Source organism: Phaenicophaeus curvirostris, chromosome 6 (assembly GCF_032191515.1).
Source record: "Phaenicophaeus curvirostris isolate KB17595 chromosome 6, BPBGC_Pcur_1.0, whole genome shotgun sequence".
Taxonomy (NCBI): Eukaryota; Metazoa; Chordata; class Aves; order Cuculiformes; family Cuculidae; genus Phaenicophaeus; species Phaenicophaeus curvirostris.
In genome coordinates this window covers 34,410,934-34,436,868 of record NC_091397.1, presented here as the reverse complement: position 1 = coordinate 34,436,868, position 25,935 = coordinate 34,410,934, and the positions used below count along the sequence as shown (strand labels likewise).

Sequence of the window (25,935 nt, the reverse complement as noted above, 5' to 3'; positions counted from 1 at the left end):
ATTATTTTCGTGTATTTGCAAAGCAAAATTTGTCTTAATGTATTTATTGTTAATTAAGAACTTTCTTCAAAAAAATTGGATTAAACTCATTGAAGGGATGTTTGAAGTGTTTGTCTGCTTTCACAGCCATCTGGGCCATGCTCTCATCTAGTCTTAATACCTGTTGTGCTGTAGGTGATGTGTGCTTATGCAAAATATTATTCCTAGAGGAATAACTGTGGCTGTATCAGCGGTTAGAAGTCAGATTATTTTAGTGAGATTGCCTAGCAAGTACCCACTTTGTGGGTGAGTATTTGACCCAACTCATTTAGACTGGGTAATTTTGCAACAAATGCCTTTTAAAAGCAAACTAATCACAACTTGGTTTAGCACTTATATTTCACGGAAGTGTAAGCCTGCCCATAGGTTAGGAGTTGTGAGAGTAGAGATTTCAACATGAGATGCATTAGTTAATTCCAGCAACCCTGCAGTAAGTTAAGAATCAAAGTAAAGATCTCAAAGTTGTTCTTGCAGCTTTATAAGAAAATTTTTCCATATAAATAAATGAGCTAGTTTTGATGAACACCATACCTGAACTGAAAAAAAAAATTATATACTTTGAAGTATGAGAATTCATCACTGCATTGGGTGAGTGAATTGAGGTTGTTCAGCCTGGAGAAGAGAAGGCTCTGAGGAGGTCTTATAGTGACCCTCCAGTATCTAAAGGGGGCAACAGGAAGGCTGGGGAGGGACTTTTTACAGAGGCTTGCAGCAATAGGACTGGGGCAATGGGTATAAACTGGAGAGGGGCAGATTTAGACTAGACATAAGGAGGAATTTCTTCACCATGAGAGTGGTGAGGCACTGGTACAGGTTGCTCAGGGAAGCTGTGGCTGCCCCATCCCTGGAGGTGTTCAAGGCCAAGATGGATGGGGCCTTGGGCAGGCTGATCTAGTGGGATGTGTCCCTGCCCATCTTTAAGGTCCCTTCCAACCCAAACTATTTTATGATTCTATGATTGGATGACAGATACTGATTAATAGACCTCTTCTGTCTAAAAATCCATGTTATACAAATGGAACGGAGTGGAGCAGGTGGCATGAGACTCTACTGCAAGGAAATTTAGAGCAGACGTTTCAGTCCAAAATGCTGGGAGGGAAGTTGTCTGATGTAAGTGCTGCAGCGTGGTTTTAGCTGGCCTGCTGGCTTGGTGTAACTGGGATTGTGTGTTTTGTCAGAAATGACGCTCATTAAAGTCAGTTACACACTATGCTTTGCTCTGTTTGTGTTTGTATGTGCATAACCAGCATTGCAAAAACTTTGTTAAAAATCTTTATGTTGGTCAAGCTGCTTATTTCTTTAAAAATTATCTATGTATGTGCCTTATTTACACTTTAAGCCTGAGAATAAGGGATTTGAGAAGTATTAAACAGTCAAAACCCCCTTCCTGTTATCATTTAAGACATATCATGGTGAAAATACGAAGTGGCATCTTTGAAAATGCAGAGTAGAGTCTGAATGTTGCATGGTAAATGGAGCAGGATTTTAAGCATTTCTTCCATAAGAGTTCTTGCCTTGAACGTGGTGGGATACTTCAGAACACAGTGACCGGGCAAGTACTTAGGTTATTGTGACGTAGTCACAGAAAGCATAAATTGCCTGTTTGTACACTTCAGTTTCTGCAAGCTTTTTTAATGAAAGGTTTGAGGAGACCTTAATATTTCAAACAAGCACAGCTTGTTTATTCTGTATTTTTTGAAATTATTTTCCTTGAATTGATAAGTTTAAGTCCTCATTTTTAATGGAGGTTAAATTACATTCTGGCTTGTGATGTTCCTAACTTAAGGGTAGGGATTATCATTCAGGAAGGCATCTTTCTAAATTTAGAACATATTTTAAATGTATTCATTAACAGAGACTTAGTTCCAATATCCTATCATGTTAATTTTTAGGGCCATACTAATCTTGTCACAGAGGGACTTAATTTTAACTTAAAATATTTGTTTCATTTCAGAGGAAAATTTGCAGTGGTGAAGAAGTGTATCCAGAAAGACACTGAAAAAGAGTTTGCAGCAAAATTCATGAGAAAAAGAAGAAAGGGCCAAGACTGTCGGATGGAAATAATCCATGAAATTGCAGTCCTTGAGCTGGCACAATGCAACCTTTGGGTTATTAACTTGCATGAAGTTTATGAAACTGCAACAGAGATGATTTTAGTTCTGGAATAGTAAGTACTCATAATAACTCCCAAATAACCTCTTGCAGTATGTGCTTAAAACTAATAATGTAAAAATACCATGTGTCAAAATGAAAAATGTGAGTTTTATTGCTTGCCTGATACATTTGCTTGAATTCAAAAATAATTGGTAATAAAAATCAGTACTACAGGAATTATGTACAGTCTTGTAACTACTGCAGATTATATTTTTTACCATTGTGAAGTGTCTTTCAAAGCTGAACTATAATTTACATAGCTAAAAAAAAATCTTTAGTGAAATATGAACTGTGTATACTCCCTACTTGTAAAAGAGGAAGAGGAAGGAAGCAATGAGTATCTGTTCAAAACCTGAAGTTTTTCATTGACAGTGACCAAGGCAAGGTGAAGTCTGGGGGTTTTTTTACCAGTTATGAAGAAGCAATGTCAGTTTTAAAAAGAAACTATCAAAACCCCCTTTGATCTACTGTGACAAGCTCTTTAAATTATTGTCTTCTGGGGGAAAAAGGGGCAGGAGGACTCAGACCATAATAGTTTCTTTCAAATGACGTTTAACTTGTGACTCCACCTTTGTCTGTGTGTTTTCATCCCTTGAGATTGCCAGATGGGCGTTTCTGCAGCTGTTATGACTGTTCATCTAATATGCCATGGCTTAGATATTTGACATCTGGGTTCCAAGTCAGCCAGATGCTTGTTGCTATTGAACTCTGTTAAGACCCTGCTCAAGCTGTATGGATTTTAAATAACTGGGAGAGGAACAGTGAGGTTTGATAATTCAGAAGTGACTTAACCTGTCTGCTAAGATAAATCTAGTTTGCAGAGCTCTTTTCTTGCTTGATAACAAAAAGAAATGGTGAGAAATCTTGTGTCCAAATCTGATCTTGGTTAGAAGTCAAAAGAAACTGTATCTTAAAAGTTCAGTGAAATTGAATGAGACAGTGTCTGCTGAGGCAAACTTCCTTCTAGAATATATTTTTTCTCAACTTCATTATGCCCTTATGGAATTCATGGTTTATGAAATATTCAAGTATCTCTTAAAATGCAGAGGTGTGACAGAGCTTCTGGAGTTTTAACTGCTGTTACTGCAGACTCAAATAGATGCTTTCAGCAGTAACAGCACAGATCTAACTAGAATACAGTTTACATTTCTAGATCCCAGAGGGATATAACAGGAGCAGTAGAATCCAAGGCTTAATGAGGGCAGTGAGGTTTGTGATAATTTTAATATGAAATTAGAACTCAATTCTCTTACTTCGTATTAAATGTTTTGCAACTGTATTAACCAGGTGGTTCAGTAGTCACTAGGTTGCTCAGTAATTAGCAAAATTATTGTTTTTCTATGCATCAAGCAGTCATACCTTGTTTCAGATAAATAGCTGTGTGTTAGGGTTGTAAATTACAAAAATGGTCTTTCCCTGACTTCAGGAAATATGTCTCGATGCTTCTTTAATGTTAGCATGTTCCAGAGGCATGTTTCAACAAAACAGGTATGAGTGTTAGTAAATTTCTGACCTTCTGTGTGCAAAGGATTAAAGAACACATCTAGACTGCAAACTTCTTATGGGCATTTCAGTTTCTACTAAGCTTGATGGTCTGTGTGGCAGATCTTTATCTTGGGAAGGAGAAAACCAAATGCTTAATTACTGGCCACAAACCTTATCTGCTGAGGGTTTATAGTTTGTCTTCATGTTGAATCTGTGGTAAGGGGTGAAGAGGACAGCTAGTGCTTTGCCTCATGAAGAGAAATACTTATTTTACATGCAGGGTTGTTTTTCAAGCAGTATCAATTTTTGAGAGAAAACAAACTTAACCAGTTAGCAGCCAGTTTTAAATGTGGAGCACTGGGAAGCAATGAGGCATTAGAGCAGCTGTAAGATAGCAACTGACAGCAGTCTCTGACTCCTGTTTGTTTGGCACAAGACCTCATAGAGACGATTTAAGTAGTGGAGGGGGTAAGTCAATCTAAAGAGGTAGTATGTAAAGCCTGGAATTAACTGTGGGTCAGTGATGTCTCTGCATTTCAGTGAAGATGGAATGAATGAAAAAGAAAACTCACCTTTTACTTCAAAGGGCAGCAATACAGTCTAGAAAACCTGCCATGTCAGATATACAAGGATAAAAGCAAATTTGATAACTTTGGGCCTTGTTATTTGTAACCTGCTTGGCTTTTCCCAATCTATTTTGAAAGAGCAACAGAGCACCTGATGCTTAAGCACTGTTTATAAGTGTTCATCACCATATGGTTATACATTTATGTAAGGGTTAGAGGATGTTAGTGGGTCAGCTATTGCAGAAACCTGTACATGCAAATTTAAAATCTTAGTCCTTAAATATTTTTTGTGAAGAGCTTCTGAACAGACTAATTACCTGCCAGTGTCTCGCGTGGACATAGTAGACTTTTTATGCTTACTTTAAGAAAGAAAAAAGTTGTCTTTATTATCTTGAAGACATATGCTGGATAGAGTGCTTTTTTGACCTATGGTTATTTGGACCTGGATAATGCTACTACTTGATTGTCCTAGACATTACTTAGTGGCAGTGTGAATGGTTATAGTAAGAGTCTGCTGCCAGGAAACAATTCATTTGGCAAAGGATTCAACAGATAGAACTTGAAGCAAAGGATTCAACAGATAGAACTTGAAGCAAAGGATTCAACAGATAGAACTTGAAGCAAAGGATTCAACAGATAGAACTTGAAGCAAAGGATTCAACAGCAGATAGAACTTGAAGCAAAGGATTCAACAGATAGAACTTGAAGCAAAGGATTCAACAGATAGAACTTGAAGCAAAGGATTCAACAGATAGAACTTGAAGCAAAGGATTCAACAGATAGAACTTGAAGCAAAGGATTCAACAGATAGAACTTGAAGCAAAGGATTCAACAGATAGAACTTGAAGCAAAGGATTCAACAGATAGAACTTGAAGCAAAGGATTCAACAGATAGAACTTGAAGCAAAGGATTCAACAGATAGAACTTGAAGCAAAGGATTCAACAGATAGAACTTGAAGCAAAACCACTGTAAGTACCTGTAGTGTTCCAATATTTGCGTTGTGTCTATTAGAGCAATTAGAACTGTTCTAGATGGCAGTCTCAAATCAAGACTGGAGCTCTTCAAAAAGTTTTAGGGGAAAACTTCTCAAATGGTTTTAGTTACCTTTTGTTTGCATTTCAATTCTTGGGCTGCCAGACTGGAAAAGGTACAGAAAGAAAAAAAAAAAAAGGCATTCATCTGAGAATCAAGAACTTAGAAGAACAGTGTCTACAACTTAATGCATTTCATGGAATGATTTGGGTTGGAAAGGATCTCAAAGATCATCCAGTTCCCACTCCCCTGACATGAGCAGGGACGCCTCCCACCATATCAGGTTGCTCAAAGCCTCACTCAGCCTGGCCTTGAACGCCTCCAGGGATGGGGTGTCCATGACTTCTCTGGGCAGCCTGTTTTAGGGCCTCACCACCCACACAGTAAAACATTTCTCCCTAATACCTAATCAAAATCTCTCCTCTTTTAGCTTCAAACCTCATCCTATCACTGCACTCCCTGATAGAGACTTCTTCCTTGGCCCCTTTAAGTACTGGAAGGTTGCTGTCAGAGCACATGGATGTTTCTCTTCCCATATGTCCTTTCATCAGATATGCGTTTACAGTTTTCTTAGGCTCTGGGGACACTGGGGTGTTAGGGTAGCTTTACACTGGAAAAGTTCACAGTAAGTATACTTCCTTGCTGACTACCTAAGGGTACGCCTAGCTGAGGAATGGAGGGTGTGATTGTCAGCAGTTGTGAAGGTGAACCTTTGCTGATACTGTTACAACCACCTTGTGTGATCAACTTGTAATACAAGCTTTGTATACAGAAAGTGGATGAGTTTCCATTTATCTTCCAAAGATAACCCTTTCAAAAAAGGGTTTTGACAGAGTGTAAGATTGAGGAAGTAAAATTTTGGCCATTAGTAAAATTTGGCCATATGGTCTCATTTGGCATTTGAAATCAAGTGTATTCTAGGAACTTGTTATCTACATATCTGTACTTCTGAGTCTTTTGAAGACTTGTCTTGTTTTAATGTTGGATCCATTAAACCTGAAAGAATGTGGGTTTTTTATGCACTGAAACAGATTTTTTCCTATCTTTTTTGTAGTGATGTGCTAAGTGAATGTGTGAGTGTATTTTAAGTGCAATTGAAAGGGAAAGGCTGTGGATGTGGTCTTCCTGGACTTCAGTAAAGCCTTTTACACAGTTTCTCACAGCATTCTGCTTCGGAAACTGTCAGCCTCTGGCCTGGACAGGTGAACGCGCTCCTGGGTGGAAAACTGGTTGGATGGTTGGGCCTAGAGTTAACTCCAGCTAGAGGCCAGTGACAAGTGGGGTTCCCCAGGGCTCAGTGCTGGGTCCAGCCCTGTTCAGTGTCTTTATCAATGACCTGGATGAAGGCATTGAGTGCACCCTTAGCAAGTTTGCAGACGACACTAAGCTGGGTGGAAGTGTCGATCTGCTGGAGGGTAGGGAGGCTCTGCAAAGGGATCTGAACAGGCTGGACCACAGGGCTGAGACCAATGGCATGAGGTTTAACAAGGCCAAATGCTGGGTCCTGCACTTGGGGCACAACAACCCTGTGCAGCTACAGACTAGGAGAAGTCTGTCTAGAAAGCTGCCTGGAAGAGAGGGACCTGGGGGTGTTCGTTGACAGCGACTGAACATGAGCCAGCGGTGTGCCCAGGTGGCCAAGAAGGCCAATGGCATCTTGGCTTGTATCAGAAACGGCGTGACCAGCAGGTCCAGGGAGGTTCTTCTCCCTCTGTACTCGGCACTGGTGGGACCGCTTCTCAAATACTGTGTTCAGTTCTGGGCCCCTCACCATAAGAAGGATGTTGAGGTTCTGGAGCGAGTCCAGAGAAGAGCAACAAAGCTGGTGAAGGGGCTGGAGAACAGGCCTTATGAGGAATGGCTGAGAGAGCTGGGGTTGTTTAGCCTGGAGAAGAGGAGGCTGAGGGGAGACCTCATTGCTCTCTGCAACTACCTGAAAGGAGGTTGTAGAGAGGAGGGTGCTGGCCTCTTCTCCCAAGTGACAGGGGACATGATGAGAGGGAATGGCCTTAAGCTCTGCCAGGGGAGGTTCAGGCTGGACATTAGGAAAAAATTTTTCAGGGAAAGGGTCATTGGGCTGCCCAAGGTCACAGGCTGCCCAGAGAGGTGGTTGATTCACCTTCCCTGGAGGTGTTTAAAGGACGGGTGGACAAGGCACTGAGGGGCATGGTTTATTGTTTGATAGGAATGGTTGGACTCGATGATCTGGTGGGTCTCTTCCAACCTGGTTATTCTATGATTCTATGAAAGACGTAGGATGCTGAATTCTGTACAGTGGATTGTTAAGATAAGTTTAAAGGAATATAAGCAGTCTCCACTGAATTTCAAGTTACTACAGTTGTAACACAGATTAATGCTTCATATTTCCAAACAACTTTTAGCTCATTTATGCTGATAAGCAGTAATAAAAATGTTAGCATGCTTTTGACTGATGAAGAGCAGTTAGGTTTCAGTCAAAACTATAGAGAACCTAATAGCACAATAGTACACTCATAAAAAATTTAAATTGGCTAAAGAATTGTGATCACTGTAGCTTTTAAGTTTGGGAAGAATTTGTCTCGCATTTTTGTACACCTAGCTGAGGGAATGTGTGCTACAGAAATAATGCAGTCTAACTAACAGTGAATTTCAAAATGTTGTGTTCCTAAATATTTCCTTATCCATTTTTTTTCCAGATTAAGATGGCTAAAGACTTTCCTGTCCCAGGGACAATTCTTTGCTTTTATCCCCTAGGAGCTTTTTCTGTGGAAGTGGGTGGGGGTGCTCAGTTGTTCACAAAGTTGTTTCATAATGGCCACTACAGCATAATGGAAAATGTGTTCTTAGAGAGGAAAACTGGTAAATGTTATAAACACCAGAGGACTCCTGGTTTGCACATATACAGAAATTATAGCAATGATGTGCCCGTGATACTTTCCTAGCATGTATTTTAATCCCTTCTGTGTTTTCATTAATTTGTTTTCTCTGAGCTCTAGCTAGGGAATACAAAATAACTGAGTTGAAAGTTAAGGAGCTTGGCAAAATTTGGCATACGTGTGTGGAAGAGTCTTTTTGGAGTTCATTTTGATGTTGAATTTCCAACCGCTCATGATTGAGTTGGCTCACAGCTGGCTGACTGTTTTGCTTAAGGGAATCAATTAAGCTCACTCCCCAGCAAAAATACACAAAACATGTTTGCAGTAACAGATTTCCCCCTGTTCTTGCAAAGGGTTGCTAACGGCTTGATTGCATGTGGTAATTTTGAGAGAGAATGAATTGTTTTGAAGAAATTGTTCTATCTGCGTCCTGTGTAGCAATGTTGATTAAAAAAAAATGAAGCATTGCATGCAAAACCACCTTTCCATGTGAAAATTTGCATAAAGCTAATTATATTTGTCTGTAGAAGCTGGGAATGACTGTTTCATAAGTCATGGAGTGGGTGTGCAGGTGTAAGGGCTGTATTTGCTAGTCTCACTCTTAAAAATGCTGATGAACTTCAGCACCTTCGGAGGGACTGGCAGATACATAAATACCTTTTCCCAAAAGAAGTTTTCTGGACCGAGCATTTTCTACTCTTATATGGTAGTGCTACCTTGATTTCAGTGATGGGACATTGTCTGCTTTACTTCTATGCCTTTTAACACACTCAAAGTTCTTTAGGTGTAGTATTAGAATTCTAGGTTGCTTACACTTGAGCTTGGTGCCTAGTTCAATGTTAATTTATTTATTAGTGTAACTTAATTGTAATAGATGTAATGTAATATAGCAGTCGAGGCTTTGTAAGGCCTCTTTGATTTTTCAGGTGGGTGTATTAGAAACAAAGTGTGATCCCTGCTTGACAGCAGCAGTCTTTGAATATAACTCCTGTTTCAGAGACTTAAAAAGCAGAAGTATTGTTTTGCTTATTTTAAGTGGTAGAGCTCTACCAGCAAAATACTGGTGTTGTTGCTTTAAAACACAAAGGTCTACTATTTTTGGTAGATCTCATTCACTGCTACAAGGTATTAAATCATTCTTCCAAGTAACATATTGCGGCATTTTTTAAGTAGAAAGTTTAATTTATTTATTACAGTAGATATTTTTCTATCCCTGTCTTGATCCAACTGATGTTGCTTTTTAAGGGCATTTGTTTTAGAATATGGGAATATGTTAGCCATGTCCACTATAGAAATTTCATTAATATCTGAATCATGTTCAAAGTTAAAATATTACCGACTTTTTCCTTGGTTAAATAAAAATGTGCTGAAGAAAGATGTGACAGTATCAGTCACTTGCAATTTTTCTAGCAGAATTTAAGTATTAATAGCCCCTTGAAAACCTCACTTTATTCTAGAGCTTTGTCGTCTTTGGTACAGGATCAAGAAGAAATAATTATCCAATGGACTTTTCTTTTTTAAAAGAAAATCTTAGTTTAGTAAATCTAATTGTACTGCTGTACCAGCTAGCTAGCATATAGAACAGAATTATAAATAACTTAAGAGAGGATTAGGTCTTAACTTTTCTAAAGTTCTTTTTTTCCTGTAAGACAATCTGCTAAGAGAATTTTTAATACCAGTAATGAGAATATCTGAAAACGCAAAAAACTTTTTTTATACATCATGAGGCATTTTAAGGTACCAGGACTCTAGTAGAAAAGTTACTATAGGCAAAATGAAAATCTGAGTATACATAAGTGTTCTTTTTCTGGGGTATGTAATCCAAATGCACCATTTTTATGGAACTCGCATTTGCTGTTACATTATTGTTGAATATAACTCTGTCTAGATTGCCTAGGTAATACAATTTACTAGCAAAGAGCAAGCAAAGCCAGAATAGATGGCCACGCATCAGTAAAGATTAACACTTGTGCGAAGTCATGTTTGGTGTGTCATAGCTTGGGATAACCATAGAAGACACTGCCCTCAGAAGTTTCACCATCTTTCACTAAGGGTTCATTATAGAATTCCATGCAGAACAAAATGTGTATCTATTGATTTCATGATAGTAATTCAACAATCCATGTGCAAAATGGGCCAAATCTAATGTTCTTATTCACATTCTTGTTTTAAGGTGGAGCCTTTACTCTGCTTATATTACTTTTGGTGCTACATGGTTATATTATAAAACAATTCTAGTTCTCTAGAGTCATTGCTACACAGAGGTGGTACTGCACGTAGCTTCAGACTACTTTAAAAACATCTATTCATCTCTAGTTATTTTTATATTTTTGCTACTACATTACCATATGTAAACAAGAGATAAGGCAGGAAGCTGAGCATTGAAATTTTCAGAATTATTTTTAGATGAAGGCCATTTGGAAAATTAATGCATCCCTGTATACCAGGGACTTCTAAAACAATTATGTTATAAACTTCACAATTAGTATTTTGAGTATGTGCAAAGTGTTTTGAGGAGGATTTGGGCTGGTTTGCTTTGTGTTTAGAAAGGCTCGCCTTGGCCAAATTTGTATGTAGTTTCATAGGAATGGCAAAATGCACATCTTTTATGTAAAGGCTGCCCTTCAACAAATGTGGCATTCGTCTTAACGCAGTCAGTAGTGTTTCCAAAATAGTACCCAATTTTAATTCTCTAACCCAAATTACTAAGATCTTTGCTTCTCTCCAAAGCTACCATATGGCAGAGAAGCCTTCCTAGGCTGTAAAATATTGTGAAATCCTTAATAACTGAAAATATCACTACTGGATGCTGCTGCCTGCTGATCTTGCTTATGCTAAATAAAATAGTGCAAGTAGAACAAAACAGGTGCTATAACTTAGTCTTTGAAATAATAATATTTATATTGTTCCATAGTGCTGCTGGAGGTGAAATCTTTGACCAGTGTGTAGCTGAAAGAGAGGAAGCCTTCAAAGAAAAAGATGTTAAACGACTTATGAAGCAAATCTTAGAAGGAGTTTCCTTCTTGCACAGAAACAATGTGGTTCATCTTGACTTAAAGGTAAGGTTGTTGCTACGTTTTTCTCATTACTTGCTTATCTGCTGACTTTCTTGCTGGTCATACGTCATATTAAGTCTAATTTGGAATTAACACAATTATTCCTCAAAAGATAAAATTCAGCTTTTGGGATGCAGGTAGGCACCAGGGTTGCAAGCCTTTTGCAAAGATTCTATGATTATGTTAAATACAAATTTTATTCGATTAAGTGAAATGTAATGAATTCAAAATTGGATTTGTGTTGCACCTTAAACTGTAAATGAGTGCTTTGAGTAAGAACTGATTAGTTTTTAAAAGTCCAATAAAGTGTCTGGGTATTATATGGCCATTGAAAAATAGGTTTGTTTATTGACGAGAGTTTTAATGAAGCAGAAGGGTGGCAGACACACTGGTAGTATAAAGTGCAATGTTCCAGAATGAAATGTTCCTACAGGACTGGTAAGCTCTGTACTAATATATTAAATACATTTGTAACTCTTAAGTATTTTTTTTAATTACTGTAAACTTGATTTAAATGCTTGTCATTCACTGCCAAAAAATTGGCCAACACCTTAATGGTGTATAAATTATCGTAATTTATTGGCATAAATGTTTTTTTCTTACTGAAAAATAGTTTTGGCCCAAATCAAGAGAAAAGTACAGTTGCCATCAGAGGAAATCCAGAGTGTTGCTTATGCTTACGAAAGCAATTCTAACAGGAATCCAGAAAAATATTCACTCCCATTGGCAGTAAGCTGCAGTTAACATTCTTCAGCTTCCATTCATACACTGATAGGGAAGATGTAATTTATCTCATTGTGAGGTTGAAATATTTTATTACTAAGCAAGACAATATAAAAAGTATCTTGCATTAAAATTTTCAATTTCTTTTTACATGTCCAATTCCCATATGTACTAAGTATATAGTAAGCTGCTACTTGCTTGTTAGGTTGCCGAGATCCTTACTTGTACTGAATTGTATTTTGGCAGTATTACAAAGCTACCAGTAGATTCCAGTATCAAGGTGTACATACTTAATATATAAGCTGGCACGTAGTGAGCCATTCATCAGCTAAAGCAGATGATGAGTAATATTTGCACACAAATATGTTGCCTGCCTGGTTTTCCAACTATTTATTCAAATTATCTGTGGAATACTTTAAAACTTTCTGTAGCCCATTGATTTAGTCATACAGGCAGAATATTAATAATTATACTAAAATAATTAACGGAAATGGTTTAGGTAGTGATGTGAGAATAAGTGTTCAGAAGGACTAAAAATGAGCAGTTAAAATACCTCAAGTTTCCAGTGTGATTACGTAAGATACTGTGTCTCTGCTGTGGTTGGCCATTGAAACAAAGTCTAAAATTAAAGCGTCTTTTGTGGACATGGTCTATTCATACACATTTGCAGTTAAAGATACAGTGTTCCTTAGCACTATCAGCTGGGTATCTATAATCAGAAATGTATTGTGCTTTATTTGACTACAGTACTTAATGGCACAAGTAGACTGGGGTGTTAATTACAGTGTGCGGACAGAGGGCTTTGTCAAAGTTCAGAAGAAGCTTACTTAAATATTTCCCAGCCAATCAGAGAACTTGTTTTAAAATTGAGTGTCTCCAGTTCTCACTGAAAGATCCAGCACTGCTTTACTGGCTTATAAAACTTAATTTGCAGAGCAAATTGTGTAGTGTTGAGTTTATTATGTTTATAGGTTACTGCAGCGCACAATGTGTTTTTGAAACAGGGATCTTAATAGGAGTCCTAATTGCAGTGTGATTATTTTCATGATATATAAGAGTTGATCTCTTGTGAGATAAGGTTTAGAGACTTCAGAATATTGGCAAAAAAAGATGTTGGAAATGTATGATTAAAACCTGACTTGCGAACTGACCCACATTGAAGACTTAAAGATTCAAAAAAAAAGAGGCCATTTAACAAGGAACCTAGAAATTGCAGTTGAATGGTGGTTTTGGCTGCGTGTTTATTAAAACACTGGCCTTAAACCACCTTCTGTTGTTTAGTGTGGCTCGTGCCACTTTACCTAGCCACTTACAGCACCATGGGATTTACTAAATACTTGGGTTTGTGAGGTCACATTTGGAAGACTTGTGCAAAGCTCACTGCTGTTAAGCAATATGTTTGTCAATACCAAGAAAGATGACAAGTTCTTGCTAAAATGTTTTCCTTGTGCTATTACTTCCACATTTGGGTCCTAAAGGTTTCCCTTTTGTTTGTATGGTACAAATACCTTTGGAAAGGTTGATCCAATTTTCTGTATTTTGCACCTTCAAAAAAGTAAGACTCTATGCGCAGAAAAATTTAAGTCAAAATGCTTGTCAGTATGTGATTGTCACCTTATTTTTGTAGTTTTATGCTCTAAATCTATTCAACTAGATCTGACACTGGCAGCTAGTTTGCTTTAGCTTCTATCTGTTCCTTTAATAGGTGCAAGTTTTCTCTTAGAAAACCAAACGCTGCAGAAAAAATAGTGTATTTTGCTGTGGCTTAGCAAGGTTGCCAGTGGATCATTTCTTTCCAATAGCGTGGTTCTCCTGAAAGGTGGTTTGAACATGTCTTGTTTTTAATAGAAAAATACAGTCGTGTAACACCTCTCCTCAGTCTCAGTCTTGACTTAGGGAAAGAGCAAATAATGCTACTGAGTGCAAATTAAGTATCGCTTGGCAGTATTGTGTTGATGCTATTTAATTTGCAGGGTGTGCATAGATTGTAGTCAGGAGTCTTTCATCTCCTCTTAATGGTGCATAAAAGCTGCAGAGTAAGGGAAGACTCCTTTCTGTGTGTTTTCATTTGCTGTGTGACTTGATCTTGAATTGATGTGTGGTGAAAGTTTAAAGTAGGTGGGAATGGAAGAGAATTTAAAAAGGTGTGGGGGTTGAGGAAGGAGTAGCTGCCTCTTGTCTGCAGTAGGGAGAGGTGAAGAGTTTTACGTAGCCCAGGGGTCTGGAAGGATGACTGCTCCAAGCATCACTCTCCTGTAGTATCTATTACTCTGGTTATCCAACAGAAAACTTTTTTCCTAATTCCTTCTGTATTGTTTTCAAGATGTGTTCAGTGAGGACAACACGCCAAATAATTATTTGAAATTGGTTTGGGTGTCATTTTGAACCAATATTCAGAACGTAAACTAATGCAGTTACAAAAGAAGTGGCCTGTTACAAGAATATTGCAGAATAATTTTCTCAACTGAGTTTTCCAGGTGGATAAAGGTGGAATATTTTTTTCACAGAGGTGTATTAATAGCGGTGTAGTGTTCCTTGTCTAAAGGAGCACCTGGGGAACTAAGAAATAAGTTAAAAAAACAAAACAAATTTTCAAGGCAAAAGAACAGTTTGAACAGAAGAGTTCAAACCTTTGCAGCAATTAGAGCAAAGCTGTTTGTTAATAGGCAGGTACAGAGTACGCAGATTCTACAGAGCCTATTTTGATTATAGCCTTATTTCTTTAATTATGGGACTTGCATTGCATATTTTGGGGAATAAAGTGTAATGCCAGTCTACTCTCTCAGTGCCTGTTGCTTTTTTTTCCACTTGTACACCTTAATAAAAAAATCTCCAACCCTCAAGCAAGTTCCGGTCTTGCATTTCTGTTGCTTAAAGATATGGGAGTCCTTTAACTATTTCAGGGCATGCTGATGAGTCTACTTTGCTGTCTTTATACACAATGTGGCTGAGGTATCCCAGCTAGTGTGGATTTCATTTCTGCCCATTATTCCTTGAATAATTCTGGTCTTTTTTTTTGAGGGATCTGACTTTTTTTACAATAGTATAAAATTAGATGCCAGCTTCTTTAATGTTGCAGGTTAGGGTGAGGCATTGATTATTTTAAAACCACGACCTTCATTATGTGTCCTTAGACATACTCTTCTTAAAACCAACTAAAGATACAGGAAATATTAGGGCATGAGGCTCATAGAAACTTCTGGAGTAATGGCAGATTTGCAGTGTGTGGGTTTTGCCATTAAACAGTAAGTTTACAGGATTCCAAAACCTGCTCGTAAGGTAGGGTTGAGGGACATCCTGTTTTACTAAGTACACTTCTTCCGAACAATTCGTGTGACTTGCAGAATAAGCTTCCAGATGAGATCAGGTCTTTGTTTATGTTGCCTTAGTTTGGCCTTTGCACTGGCATTTGTAGCATCAGGAAAGCATGTGACAGCCGCATAGTCCAATTTAAGTGAAAAATGTTATACTGATTAATTATTGCAATGATAAATTATGCTTTTCACTGCTATTAATCTTAACCTGATCTTACAAGTATAACCAATGTATTGAATTCTAAAGCCCAAGTTTCTAATTGTTGAAAGTATGGCTGGAAAACGCAACTTTTTGTCTTGTTTTACTAATTTTTCCCAGGATGCTTGTTTCTGGCTGTGCCAGCTATGGCACGGGGCTAGACTCGTGTGGCCATGGGCTGTGGTTTCTGTGCACATACTGATCTTGTAGTAAAGTGCATCCATTCAGATTGCCTGGTTAGCTAGGGATTTTTTCTTTTTATGTTTTTGTTCAGTGCACAACATAAAAGGATCTAAATTGGAATACATAAGCCTTACTACAGTAGAAAGGGAGGCTTTTAAATGGTGGCCTTTGACAGTTTTCATTATTGCTTGACAGTAACAGTGAAAGGGCATTTTTGGAGCCTCTGGCCTGCATCTGTCTTGCCTCTGGGCTAATCAATGTTCGGCAAACCTAGAGATATTGTAGCAGAGGAAAACTGAAAGAGGAACAGCATCACATATGTGGGGAAAGGGTCTTCCTTTTCATAGTTCTAGAATAATAGTGCTGAGCTGAAAGCTGTGTTCAGTTCAAAGCCATGGCTTCTGTAAGCGTTCATGCTGGTGTTTGGTGTATGGGGTCACATGAACCCCATAATGATTCTTTAAAAGAAGAAAGCAACTGCTATTTTGATATGAATTGATTTAGGGTTATGACTCAAATCATACTGTAGGCAGATTTTTTTCTGCATAGGTGTGTTTTGAGTAACAAGATTGCATTTTTAAAAAGATGAATGTCTGGCAGCTACATTATCTACTAAAATATTGTAATACAGGCCTTAAGGGTTTCACAAAATGTTTACTTGAAAAAAAATTTCTTCATTTAAATATAAAGAACGAATGCTTTTCTTATGCTTTCTATTTGCCTCTTCAGAAAATAACTACATTTCCCACTGGGAAAAACATCTGAGAGACTAATTAGGGAGACAGTCAGCTTTTTTGGATGTTTGCTTTTCTAATACAAATACAGATTAACAAATGTGAAACTGTAGAATGTGTGGTAACTTACAGCTCCAAAAGCCGTTGTACAGCCACGAGGTCTCAGTTTGTAAGCAAAAAAAAGTTTTTCTTAATACATAGATTCACAAACAGAAAGGAGATTGACAAGATCATGGAGTTAGTTTGAAATTCCATGGTTTAACTTTGCAGGAATGAAAGTACTTGACTATATTTAGGTCCTGCCACAAAGAGAACTGGCCCAAGGTTTTGAAACCACTCCTGCACAGTTTTATTTCTGTGTTTAAAAAGCAAGGCTATTGAAGTGAAGGCATGCTTTCATGAATGACATGGGGATGAGGAAAGAATGGCTTTGTGATTAGGGGGAAAAAGTATAAATGTTGGAGTTAATCCAGTTGGATTTTTAGTCAGTGATTGCTTCAGTTCTCCTCTTGCTCTCCTCGCTTTTCAACCACCCCTAATGCAAGATGGTCCCAATTCCCAATAAATAAATGCTACTTCACTTTCATGGAACTTGCCTTCACCAAAGGCATGAATGCAATGTCGCCTGCCAGTGTTACATTCAGTGAAGTTAATGATAGAGCCCAATGTGATCATTGGCCTGAGGGCAGGGAGGGTCATGCTTTTATTTTTTTTTTGGCAAAGATATGCTTCAGTTGCAAAAAATCTCTTAAGACCTTTTGTCTAAAGTTAGCTTTCAGTTTGCTTTTTTTTTTTTTTTAAACTAAGCTAGCATTTAAAATAGATGGTAAGGAACTTCTTAATGACCACAAAGTCACTTTGAAGGGTGACAGCCAAGATTTAGTGACGTCAGAGCAAACAAGTTTATCCAAAGGTGATGCTCTTAAAAACCTGTTTTTCAGGCTGCCGTATTTTTTTTAAGCTGTTCTTCAGTTAATGTTCTGTAATACAATTGTTTGTACTTTGAAAAAAAGATTGAGGTTGGTTGCAACAGACTTTCTTTAAACAGGTGTAGTCCAAATAGTTTTATGTGTTCCGTTTTTTTTAAAATGATCGGGTGTTTTTGGACACCCCTCAACAGGAGGTACTTTACACTATCTAGTGGAAGGAAGCAAGGAGGGAAGAATTTAAAAGGTACTATTAAGGACTGAAGGTAAAAATGTAGAGGTATTTATATGCTGTTGTTAAATGATAGCTACTGACATGTCTTTTGTATGTGTTCTGAGTTAATAAAGGTAGATGTTTGATCCTCAGTTATAAACAGAAAATCCTGCCACTCCTTTTAGCCTACATGTCTCTTCAAGTTCACCTTGTGGGAAGGGAGCAGGGGGAACAAAGCAAATTATCCTGGGTTCCATACTTTTTTATGGAATGCATCATTGCTACTCATGACCTAAAGTAATTATACAATGTTATGTTGTCATAGACATTAGATTTGGGTGATCCCAAAAGTCTCCTCCTTTTGTTTTTCAGCCCCAGAATATTCTACTAACCAGTAAGTCTCCTCTGGGAGACATTAAGATAGTAGATTTTGGCCTTTCTAGAATAATGAAGAACAGCGAGGAACTAAGGGAAATTATGGGAACTCCAGAATACGTAGGTAAGTTGTTGCTATACGAGTGATGCAGCCCTGAGGTGGGAACTATCCAGACTTTGGGGGAGTGAAAAAGAGAAACTGCCTCAACTTGGTGAATGCCAGCCTGGCTGTGTAGTTACTGTGTTGAAAGGTCAGGTTATTACTTGGACATGGTACTGCTGTAAAAGCTGGAACTTGTAAGCTTTGCCAGTCTGATAAGTGATAATTGTGTGCTTGTGTTGAAGACAAGTATGTGCTTTACGTGATTCTTACCAGCAGTGATAACAAGTATTATTTGGATTAAAAGTTCAGAATTGTATATTCAGTCTCTGACTATACTGTTTTAGCTTGTGTAGGTTTGTATGCATTTCATATATTCAAAAGCAGATCATTCTGAGCCTTGAAAATGTACTGCTTTGAGTTGTATAGTATAACTTTACAAGTATGAGTTCCATAAGAAATTTCTGTACAGCTTGCTTAATTGGGAATGAGACTGGTCTGGCTTCTGAAGGTGACAATAAAACAGTTTGTTTTACTTAAAACCACTGAATGATAGTAATCACTTAGGTAACTTGAATAGAAATATCTCTCTTTCAAGGCTATCATATTTTAAATCTTCTATTAAATTTTACCACGTGCCTGTTATTGCACTCTATGACTACAATATGTCTACATATGATAAAAAACAGAACTTGGGTTTTTTTTCCCTGAATAGCTCCTGAAATTCTGAGTTATGACCCGATCAGTACAGCAACCGACATGTGGTAAGTTGAACAAATTAATGGTCACCTTAATTTACTTTACTGACAAACAGACCCCTAAAAAACTGCTTTTCTGTTTGTTTTTTTTTCTTTACATTTAGGAGTATTGGAGTGCTGGCATATGTTATGTTAACAGGGATATCGCCTTTCTTAGGGGATGATAAACAAGAAACATTCTTAAATATATCTCAAATGAACGTAAGTTACTCTGGAGAAGACTTTGACCTCATATCAGAGTCTGCTGTGGATTTCATCAAAACTCTGCTGGTTAAAAAACCTGAGTAAGTAAAATACACAATTATATATGCAAATATGTCTGACTGGATTAATTTTAAATGTAGCAAGTGCTGGCACTTTCATTTTTAATGTATAAGGGAACTTTGATTATTCATATTTCATTGTGCTATTACTTCTCATGTTTATGAAAAGAAGTTCTCCGCTTCCTTACAAATTTTTGTATTCTGCAGGCGTCGAAGTGTTAGTAGAACTCAAATTCATTTAATGTACTATATATGAATAGTAGCATGTAGTACAATATTCTGACTTTCTTTATAGGTACCTTACTGATGTTTTCTAAATGAACTGTGCTTTTGAGCCTTTTATTCTTGATGAGTTGGTAGAGTACCTTACTCTTTCTTGGTTCCTTAGTATGCTTCTCTCAACGGGCAGCAAATTGGAAATTCCGGATCTTAAAGCACATATTTTCTGTGGAACTTCACCAGGCCTTCACAGGGCATACTGAATGCTGAAATTGCCTAATGGTTCTTAATGGGAATTCTTTAAAAATGTAAGAATTGGATAATTTTCCTATTTAAAAAAAGGACATCTCTAGAAACTTTGAAAGTTGGTTGGAAACACAGGCGTAATACTTAAGGATCTATGAACTCCATTATTTTAAATGTTTGCAGTTCACCTCCTTGGGCTGCTGTTGGTAAAAGGTAGCTGTCTGCACTTCTCATATCCTTGGAATAATTTGCATGGATCTCTTCTGCAAGGTACTAGATTTCAAATTCATTTACAGACTTATTTTAACACTCCCTTTCCTCTGCAGGGACCGTGCAACTGCTGAAGAATGTCTTCAACATCCGTGGTTAGAACAAAGCGATGATCCTCCTTGTAGAGCCTTGTACCCAGGAGGGGAGATCAGTGATGTCACCCAGAAAGATGCAGATTCTGCCTCTGAAAAATCAGTAGATGCTGAGAAGACTGAAGAGGAAGAATCAATAGTGACAGAAGAACTAATCGTAGTGGCTTCATATACACTGGGACAATGTAGGCAGTCAGAAAAAGAAAAAGTAACTGAGCAGAAAGCCATTTCCAAACGATTTAAATTTGAGGAACCATTGCTGCAAGAAATACCAGGAGAATTCATTTACTGAACTGTGTGGAGCTTCATAGCTATAACTGGAAGGCAGTGTTTTCTAAACAAAAATATCCTAGCCAAGTGAATTTCTGATATGCAATAAATGTTCTAGATAAAAGAAAATGTTGATAAATGGCATCCAAGACAAATGTGCCAAGTTTCTAATTTCATGGAACAGATAAACAAGATTTCAAGTGGCTGACAGGGATTTAACAAAGATGAAAGCTTATTTTTGTTTGTCATTTTTATTTCTGTTATTATTTTTTTCTTTGTTACCTAATAGCAGAGTTTATATTAATTGTTCCAGTGTTCTGGAGAAGTTGCTATTGGAAATGTTTCAGTGACAGATGTCAAGAGGAGTATTTTATGTTTTGGCATTTAATGCAAATATTTAATTCTGGGTTTTTCTCAAACACCTTTTAGCACTCCTGACTTCAGTGGAACTATCTACTGATCTAAAAATTGTATGAGAGGAGAATGTGATCAGCTGGTTTGACATACAGATTTCAAAGCTACGCTATGTATATATTTCTTTAAGCTTACATCAAGTTAAGGACCCAAACTCACCTGTTGGGTAGCCAAAGTGAACTGTGTTTCTCTAGCAACTGATGCATGTGTCCTGCAGGTGGAGGAATCTGTATCAGCAAAGTTTCCCTCATCAGTGGTGATACGTCTTTATTTGGGAGCACAGTAAAATCCTGCTCCGGAGGATAATGAATTTTCTTAAGTCAGTCATTCCTGAGAGGCAGCAGAGATCACTCCCCTCCCTTCCTCTGGGTGAGGTGTGTTTACAGCTCCATATGACTGCTCAGTGTTGATGAGTGGAAAAAAGAAAATGACAGAAGTTCTGATGTAGCTCAATTTAAGTTTCTCCACTGACTTCACCATGGTAGATCAGACATCTTGTCTAACTAATGATAAATCGGCCCTAGATTCCATCCCCCCCAGAACCCAGCTGGGGTTTTACTGTAAGCATGAGGTCATTGCTGCCTTCTTTCTGTTCCTCTTAACTGCTGCTTTAAGGAAGAAAGAAGCATCCTTAGGTTAAATTGTGTAATCTTGTTCAATATAGCTATGGGATGAGGAAGGAGGTACTGCTTCCTCTGAAACAATGAAGCACAACTCATACCTCGTGCTTCCCAATCACTCTTCTTTAGACACATGGATAAATAGCATGTGCATGGTGGGGCAGAGTGGGATTAGGGAGCTGTATGGGTGGGTCAGAGTTCTCAATGGACATGTTCCCTCAGAGGACAAAGCTGGGACCAACTGGGCATCAAAGTTGACTTTTTTTTTCAATGTACGGGTCTGAGGATCTTGGAGTGAGTCCTAGTTTTTTAAGAAATCTTTCATATTGATGCTGTTCCAAAGTTTAATTTTTGTGTAATTGAAGTTTAGTGCTATTACATTGCATACTGTTAACTATTCAACTATTTATTTGGTTACCTTATGCTGTTCCTTTATAATAAACCCTGACAAAAGTTTTCTTGCTATAAAACAATGAATAGAGACTCTTAAGCTAGTTTTTCCTTTTTCCTGTGTTGCTACAGACTTTCTAATTTCAAATGTACCAAAAACGTTCTTAGTCTTGAGTGAACAGGAGTTGAGTGCCCTGCTAATATTGCAGTTCCTCCTCCACACAAAGGGTAAATGGCTTATAAGACAAGCAGTACTGGGGTGATCTGACTAGCATTGCTGTAAGGGTGGGAGAAAAAGCTTGAGTAAAGAGGGAAGTTGAAAAGCAGCAGTGTGATACTGAGTGGGGAAATGAGCTTTTTTGCCTAAGGCTTCATCGCCAGTGGTCTGGTTGCCTTTACTTGAAGCCACATCAGAAAAATTGCACCTAAATTTAACTGTTCTATCTGTTATTTAACTGTTCAGCTTCTTCTACTATGGAACTACATATTGAATATTGATGTAAGTAAGGTGACTTCTCACTCCGTGAAGACCTTGATATAAGAAAACATCAAATATTACTTGAACAATTAATTCTGGATGTGTGTTACATTGTAATGCAGAGATGCCTTTCATGCTCTGGAGAAAAGAGTCCTTTGTTATTTTTTCCCTCCTGTAGACAGTAACTACAGAGTCCTGCTGAGGAGCTACCACGCAGGATTTTCTTGGATAGTTCTGGCTGGCCATTAGTAGAAGTTAAACAAAAATCTTTGAGCCTACAGAGTAGTTGTGTTACATAAGCATTTCTGGAAGTGGACAGTAGCTGCATTACTGCATGCTTGCTGACCCCAGCTGCAATGCTGACCTGTTTCAGAGGGTTTAAGCATGACAGTACTCTTTGTGGGCATCTTTGTTTTACTGTTTGCTCTTTGGCCAAGACAATTTGCTTGAGGAAGAGACATGAACTCACAAAATTCGTTTCTGCAAGGTTAAAATTTTCCCAGCTTCCATCACTGCCATTTTCACTTCTTTTCATATCCATGCTGCCTTGTATATACAAAGCTGAGCAAAGCACTGAGGTTGAAGTGTATTCACATCCCACCTTTACAAAACCAAGTTATGTTGCCATATCTGCATACCTAAATTTTTAATAGCTCAGGGTTGCTCAAAGCAAATAATTTGAGGGACCTATAATCTGTTTTGGCTCCTATTTCTAATCACAGATCACATCCCAGATGGGGCCTGGTACTAATGAAACAGAGTAAATGCTGAGCAGCATATATTTTGTCCTATATTTACTGGTTTTAATGTATGACAATGAAGTTTAACACATATAAATGAACTATGTACTCATTACAAGGCCAGTTTCTCTTGAATTGGCTGCTTTGAGACTTCAAGTGGGCTGCGTTTCTGTTTAACTTTTAACTTTTTGTGCCTTACAGTGGTTTTGTACAGTGCTTAACATAATTAAAGACTTCTATAAAGTTGTAAAAGTTTAACTATGTTATAAAAAAGGCATCTTAGATTGGCCCTATAAGAGGAAAAATCCTCTGTAAGGTTTAACTGTGGACTATCAGCCAGTCCCACACACTTGAAACTATTTCTGTTTGACTGCAAGTGTGGGTAAAGCTGTAAATTAGGTATTCTTACCCTGCGCTGTAGGAAGGCTCTATTGAGGTTAATGTTTTGAGAGGTGTAGTTACTAGGGAAGTAACACATTCAGGCTGGGAATAAATCACTGGCTGATGAAGAAGAGCTGTTTTCTTACAGCTCCATGAATACAGAAGACTGCACATAAATACACAGTTTATCTGAAAAAAAAACCACAAACCCTGCTTAAGCCTTAAAGTGGTTGTGGGGAAAGGAGGGGTTGCAGAGAAGGCATCATCAACTCCTTGCATCTTGTGGGTAATGCTGTCTCGGTCCCCACTCTCCAGACTGGGCACCCGCTGGCTGCCTTTGTAATGCATGCTGGGAGCGTGGCTGCTGTTTGCCTGAATGCAGGAAGCTGAAGGAATGGAAGTGCAGGTGTTCGTAGGAGTTGCTGGAGAATTGTTGTTTCTGTGGTTCTGATGCAGGAGACGTGACCTGTATCTGTTGGCGGGGTAGGTTCAGGCCTTGAGAGCTGTGAGGTAGGAAATGCAAATACAAATCCACTGTCTGTTCTCCCCTGTGGATGCTGTCAGGGGACAGGGGGGAAGGTGAGCCTTGCACCAAGTTATTCCATGGCTTACGAGATCCTGAATATTCCAGGTGCTGCTCCTGGAAGACAGTTCAACAGTTGAAAGAAATAGTGCCAGTTCATTGTACTTCTGATAAGGTGTTTACTGTTTCAGGAACTTTACAATAAAGGAAATACTGTTTTCTGAACAGGTGATGGGTCTTTTGTTCTTCATGTATTGGGTAACACTTTAAAACAATTTTTTTCTTTTAATAAGAAAAAAGAAATCTTTCTTCAAGACAGCATGACTGGTTTAAAACAATTCCAAGTTACGCTGGTTTGTCTGGCAAAGGACAGCTTGCAAACTGTTACACCTTAACCTCTTTGGTGGGTTGTACGCCTTCACACTTGGCTTTGAGTCCTAGCTAGAAAAATACATTGCTGGAAGTGGTTGTAACATGTGAGATGGAGTCTTCTATACAAATCTGCTTGCTTTTCTCCAAGGACTTCTGCAAAGTTATTTTTCTCACCTCCGTAGTGGGATTACTGATACTGTAGTTTTCTGAATTACACATTTGTTCAATTTGTGCAGCGAATACAAGATGCAATCATCTTTTCCACTCTAAAGCAATATGCTTGTACTGCAGAGATCTCCACAATCAAGCATTTATAGAAATTGAATTAAGCTGTCATTGGGATTAATAAATACAGTCACGTTATCCATATAAATCTTCCTGAGCTTTTTGCCGTGAAACTGAAGACTTAGTTTAGATGTCTGACAGATGGGAAATGACCTGCCTGAAGATGTGTGTTTGGAAATATGGTATTTCAACGCCCCTGCATGGTGTGCAGTTTAGGACAACTGTGTATCCAGGACAGGGTGGAGCAGATGTGAATTAGCATTAATCCACCTTTAACAAATCATGCTGACACGTGTGCTCCAAAGCAGTGAAACTGTAACACCCCTTCCCAGGTGTGCTGTGTCCAGAACTGTGTTAGTTGCCTGATGTAACTTATTGTGGGGAAAGTCGGAGCAGATGCTGGGTTAGAAAAGCATTTGCTCTTCTACAGGGAGATGTTTCTTATTCTGACACTGCTCAATTTCATAATTATTCCTGTTATAAGATAGACAACAACTGTACAGCTCTATAAAACTAAACCATTTTGGTTCTGTAAAAATACAACCTAGAAGCTTTATAAAAAAGGAAAAACAAAATAAGTCCATATGGGTGTGATATAAAACTCTCTTAATTAATAAAAGGTTAGGATTTGTCAAAGTGAAGCAGAGGATTAGGACCACAGCAGTTACTGCAAAATTAGGAGGGGAAAGGCAGCTTAACTACTTGAAGGGATTATCTTTTTTTCTTGCAAAAACGGATAACTTGATTGCCCTGAGTCTTTGCTTGCTTGTGCAATCAGAACCGCAGCTAAGCTGTTGATGTGTTGAAGCCAGTGTACCCTATCTCTTCTATTAATTTGTAATCCCAGCATACAGACTGAATTACACAGGTGCCTTTGAACTAATCCTTACAGGAAAATCTTGTGAGCTGTTGTGGTATTACCTTACCGACTGCCACCTTCCCTGTGGAGTCCAGCTGGTCTGGTTGCTGGATGGAAGTTCTCGTCATGGGCCTTACCAAGCAGAGAGAGGCAAAGGCTGTCTCAGGAGTCATTGACTTAAGGTGCTTAAATGTTCTTGAAGAAGCCAGTTAACAGAAACTGCATTGGATTGGTCAAAAAAAAAATTACATTATTCTAGTATTTGTATATACTTAGACTCTTAGAATGGTTTGTGTTGGAAGGGACCTTAAGGATCACCCAGCTCCACCACTCCCATCGTGGACAGGGACACCTTCCACTGGATCAGGTTGCTCAAAGCTGCATCCAACCTGGCCCTGAACACCTCCAGGGACGGGACAGCCACAGCTTCTCTGGGCAACACAGCAGCCTGCTCAGCCTCTATGAGGCTAGTGCTTTTAGAACATCTGGTTTTATATAGCCGCTGTGCAGGTCCAATTCGAATAGGTCCAAGCACTGCGACAGTCTGGTAAGCAATATTTGTTGCTCCTCAGTTGTAAATTAAATTCTTGCCCCGAAGAGCTTGTTGCCCTGATAGTTTCCTTGAGGGTGATGACTTCATGGCAGAAGCTATTAAAATCAAACTAGAGAGTTAGAAACAAACATGTAATCCAGGAAAGGTCATGAAGATGATGGTTGTTTTAACCACACCAGCAACTGGAAATGCAAATTTTCAAGCCAACTTAAAAGAAATTATTTAGCATACTGAAAACAATTAAG

General features: G+C 38.3%; 1 protein-coding gene across 1 annotated transcript in view; it reads left to right on the top strand.

Annotated features, from left to right (window-relative positions):
• STK17A (serine/threonine kinase 17a) overlaps positions 1 to 23,902 on the top strand; it is a 32,551-nt gene extending 8,649 nt beyond the window's left edge. Inside the window, exons 2-7 of the mRNA XM_069859741.1 lie at positions 1,994 to 2,206; positions 11,048 to 11,192; positions 17,855 to 17,981; positions 18,673 to 18,721; positions 18,820 to 18,999; positions 19,770 to 23,902. Coding sequence (XP_069715842.1) covers positions 1,994 to 2,206; positions 11,048 to 11,192; positions 17,855 to 17,981; positions 18,673 to 18,721; positions 18,820 to 18,999; positions 19,770 to 20,097 — 1,042 coding nt within the window. The 3' untranslated portion in view covers positions 20,098 to 23,902. The remainder of the gene's footprint in view (positions 1 to 1,993; positions 2,207 to 11,047; positions 11,193 to 17,854; positions 17,982 to 18,672; positions 18,722 to 18,819; positions 19,000 to 19,769) is intronic.
• The last annotated feature ends 2,033 nt before the right edge of the window (positions 23,903 to 25,935 follow it).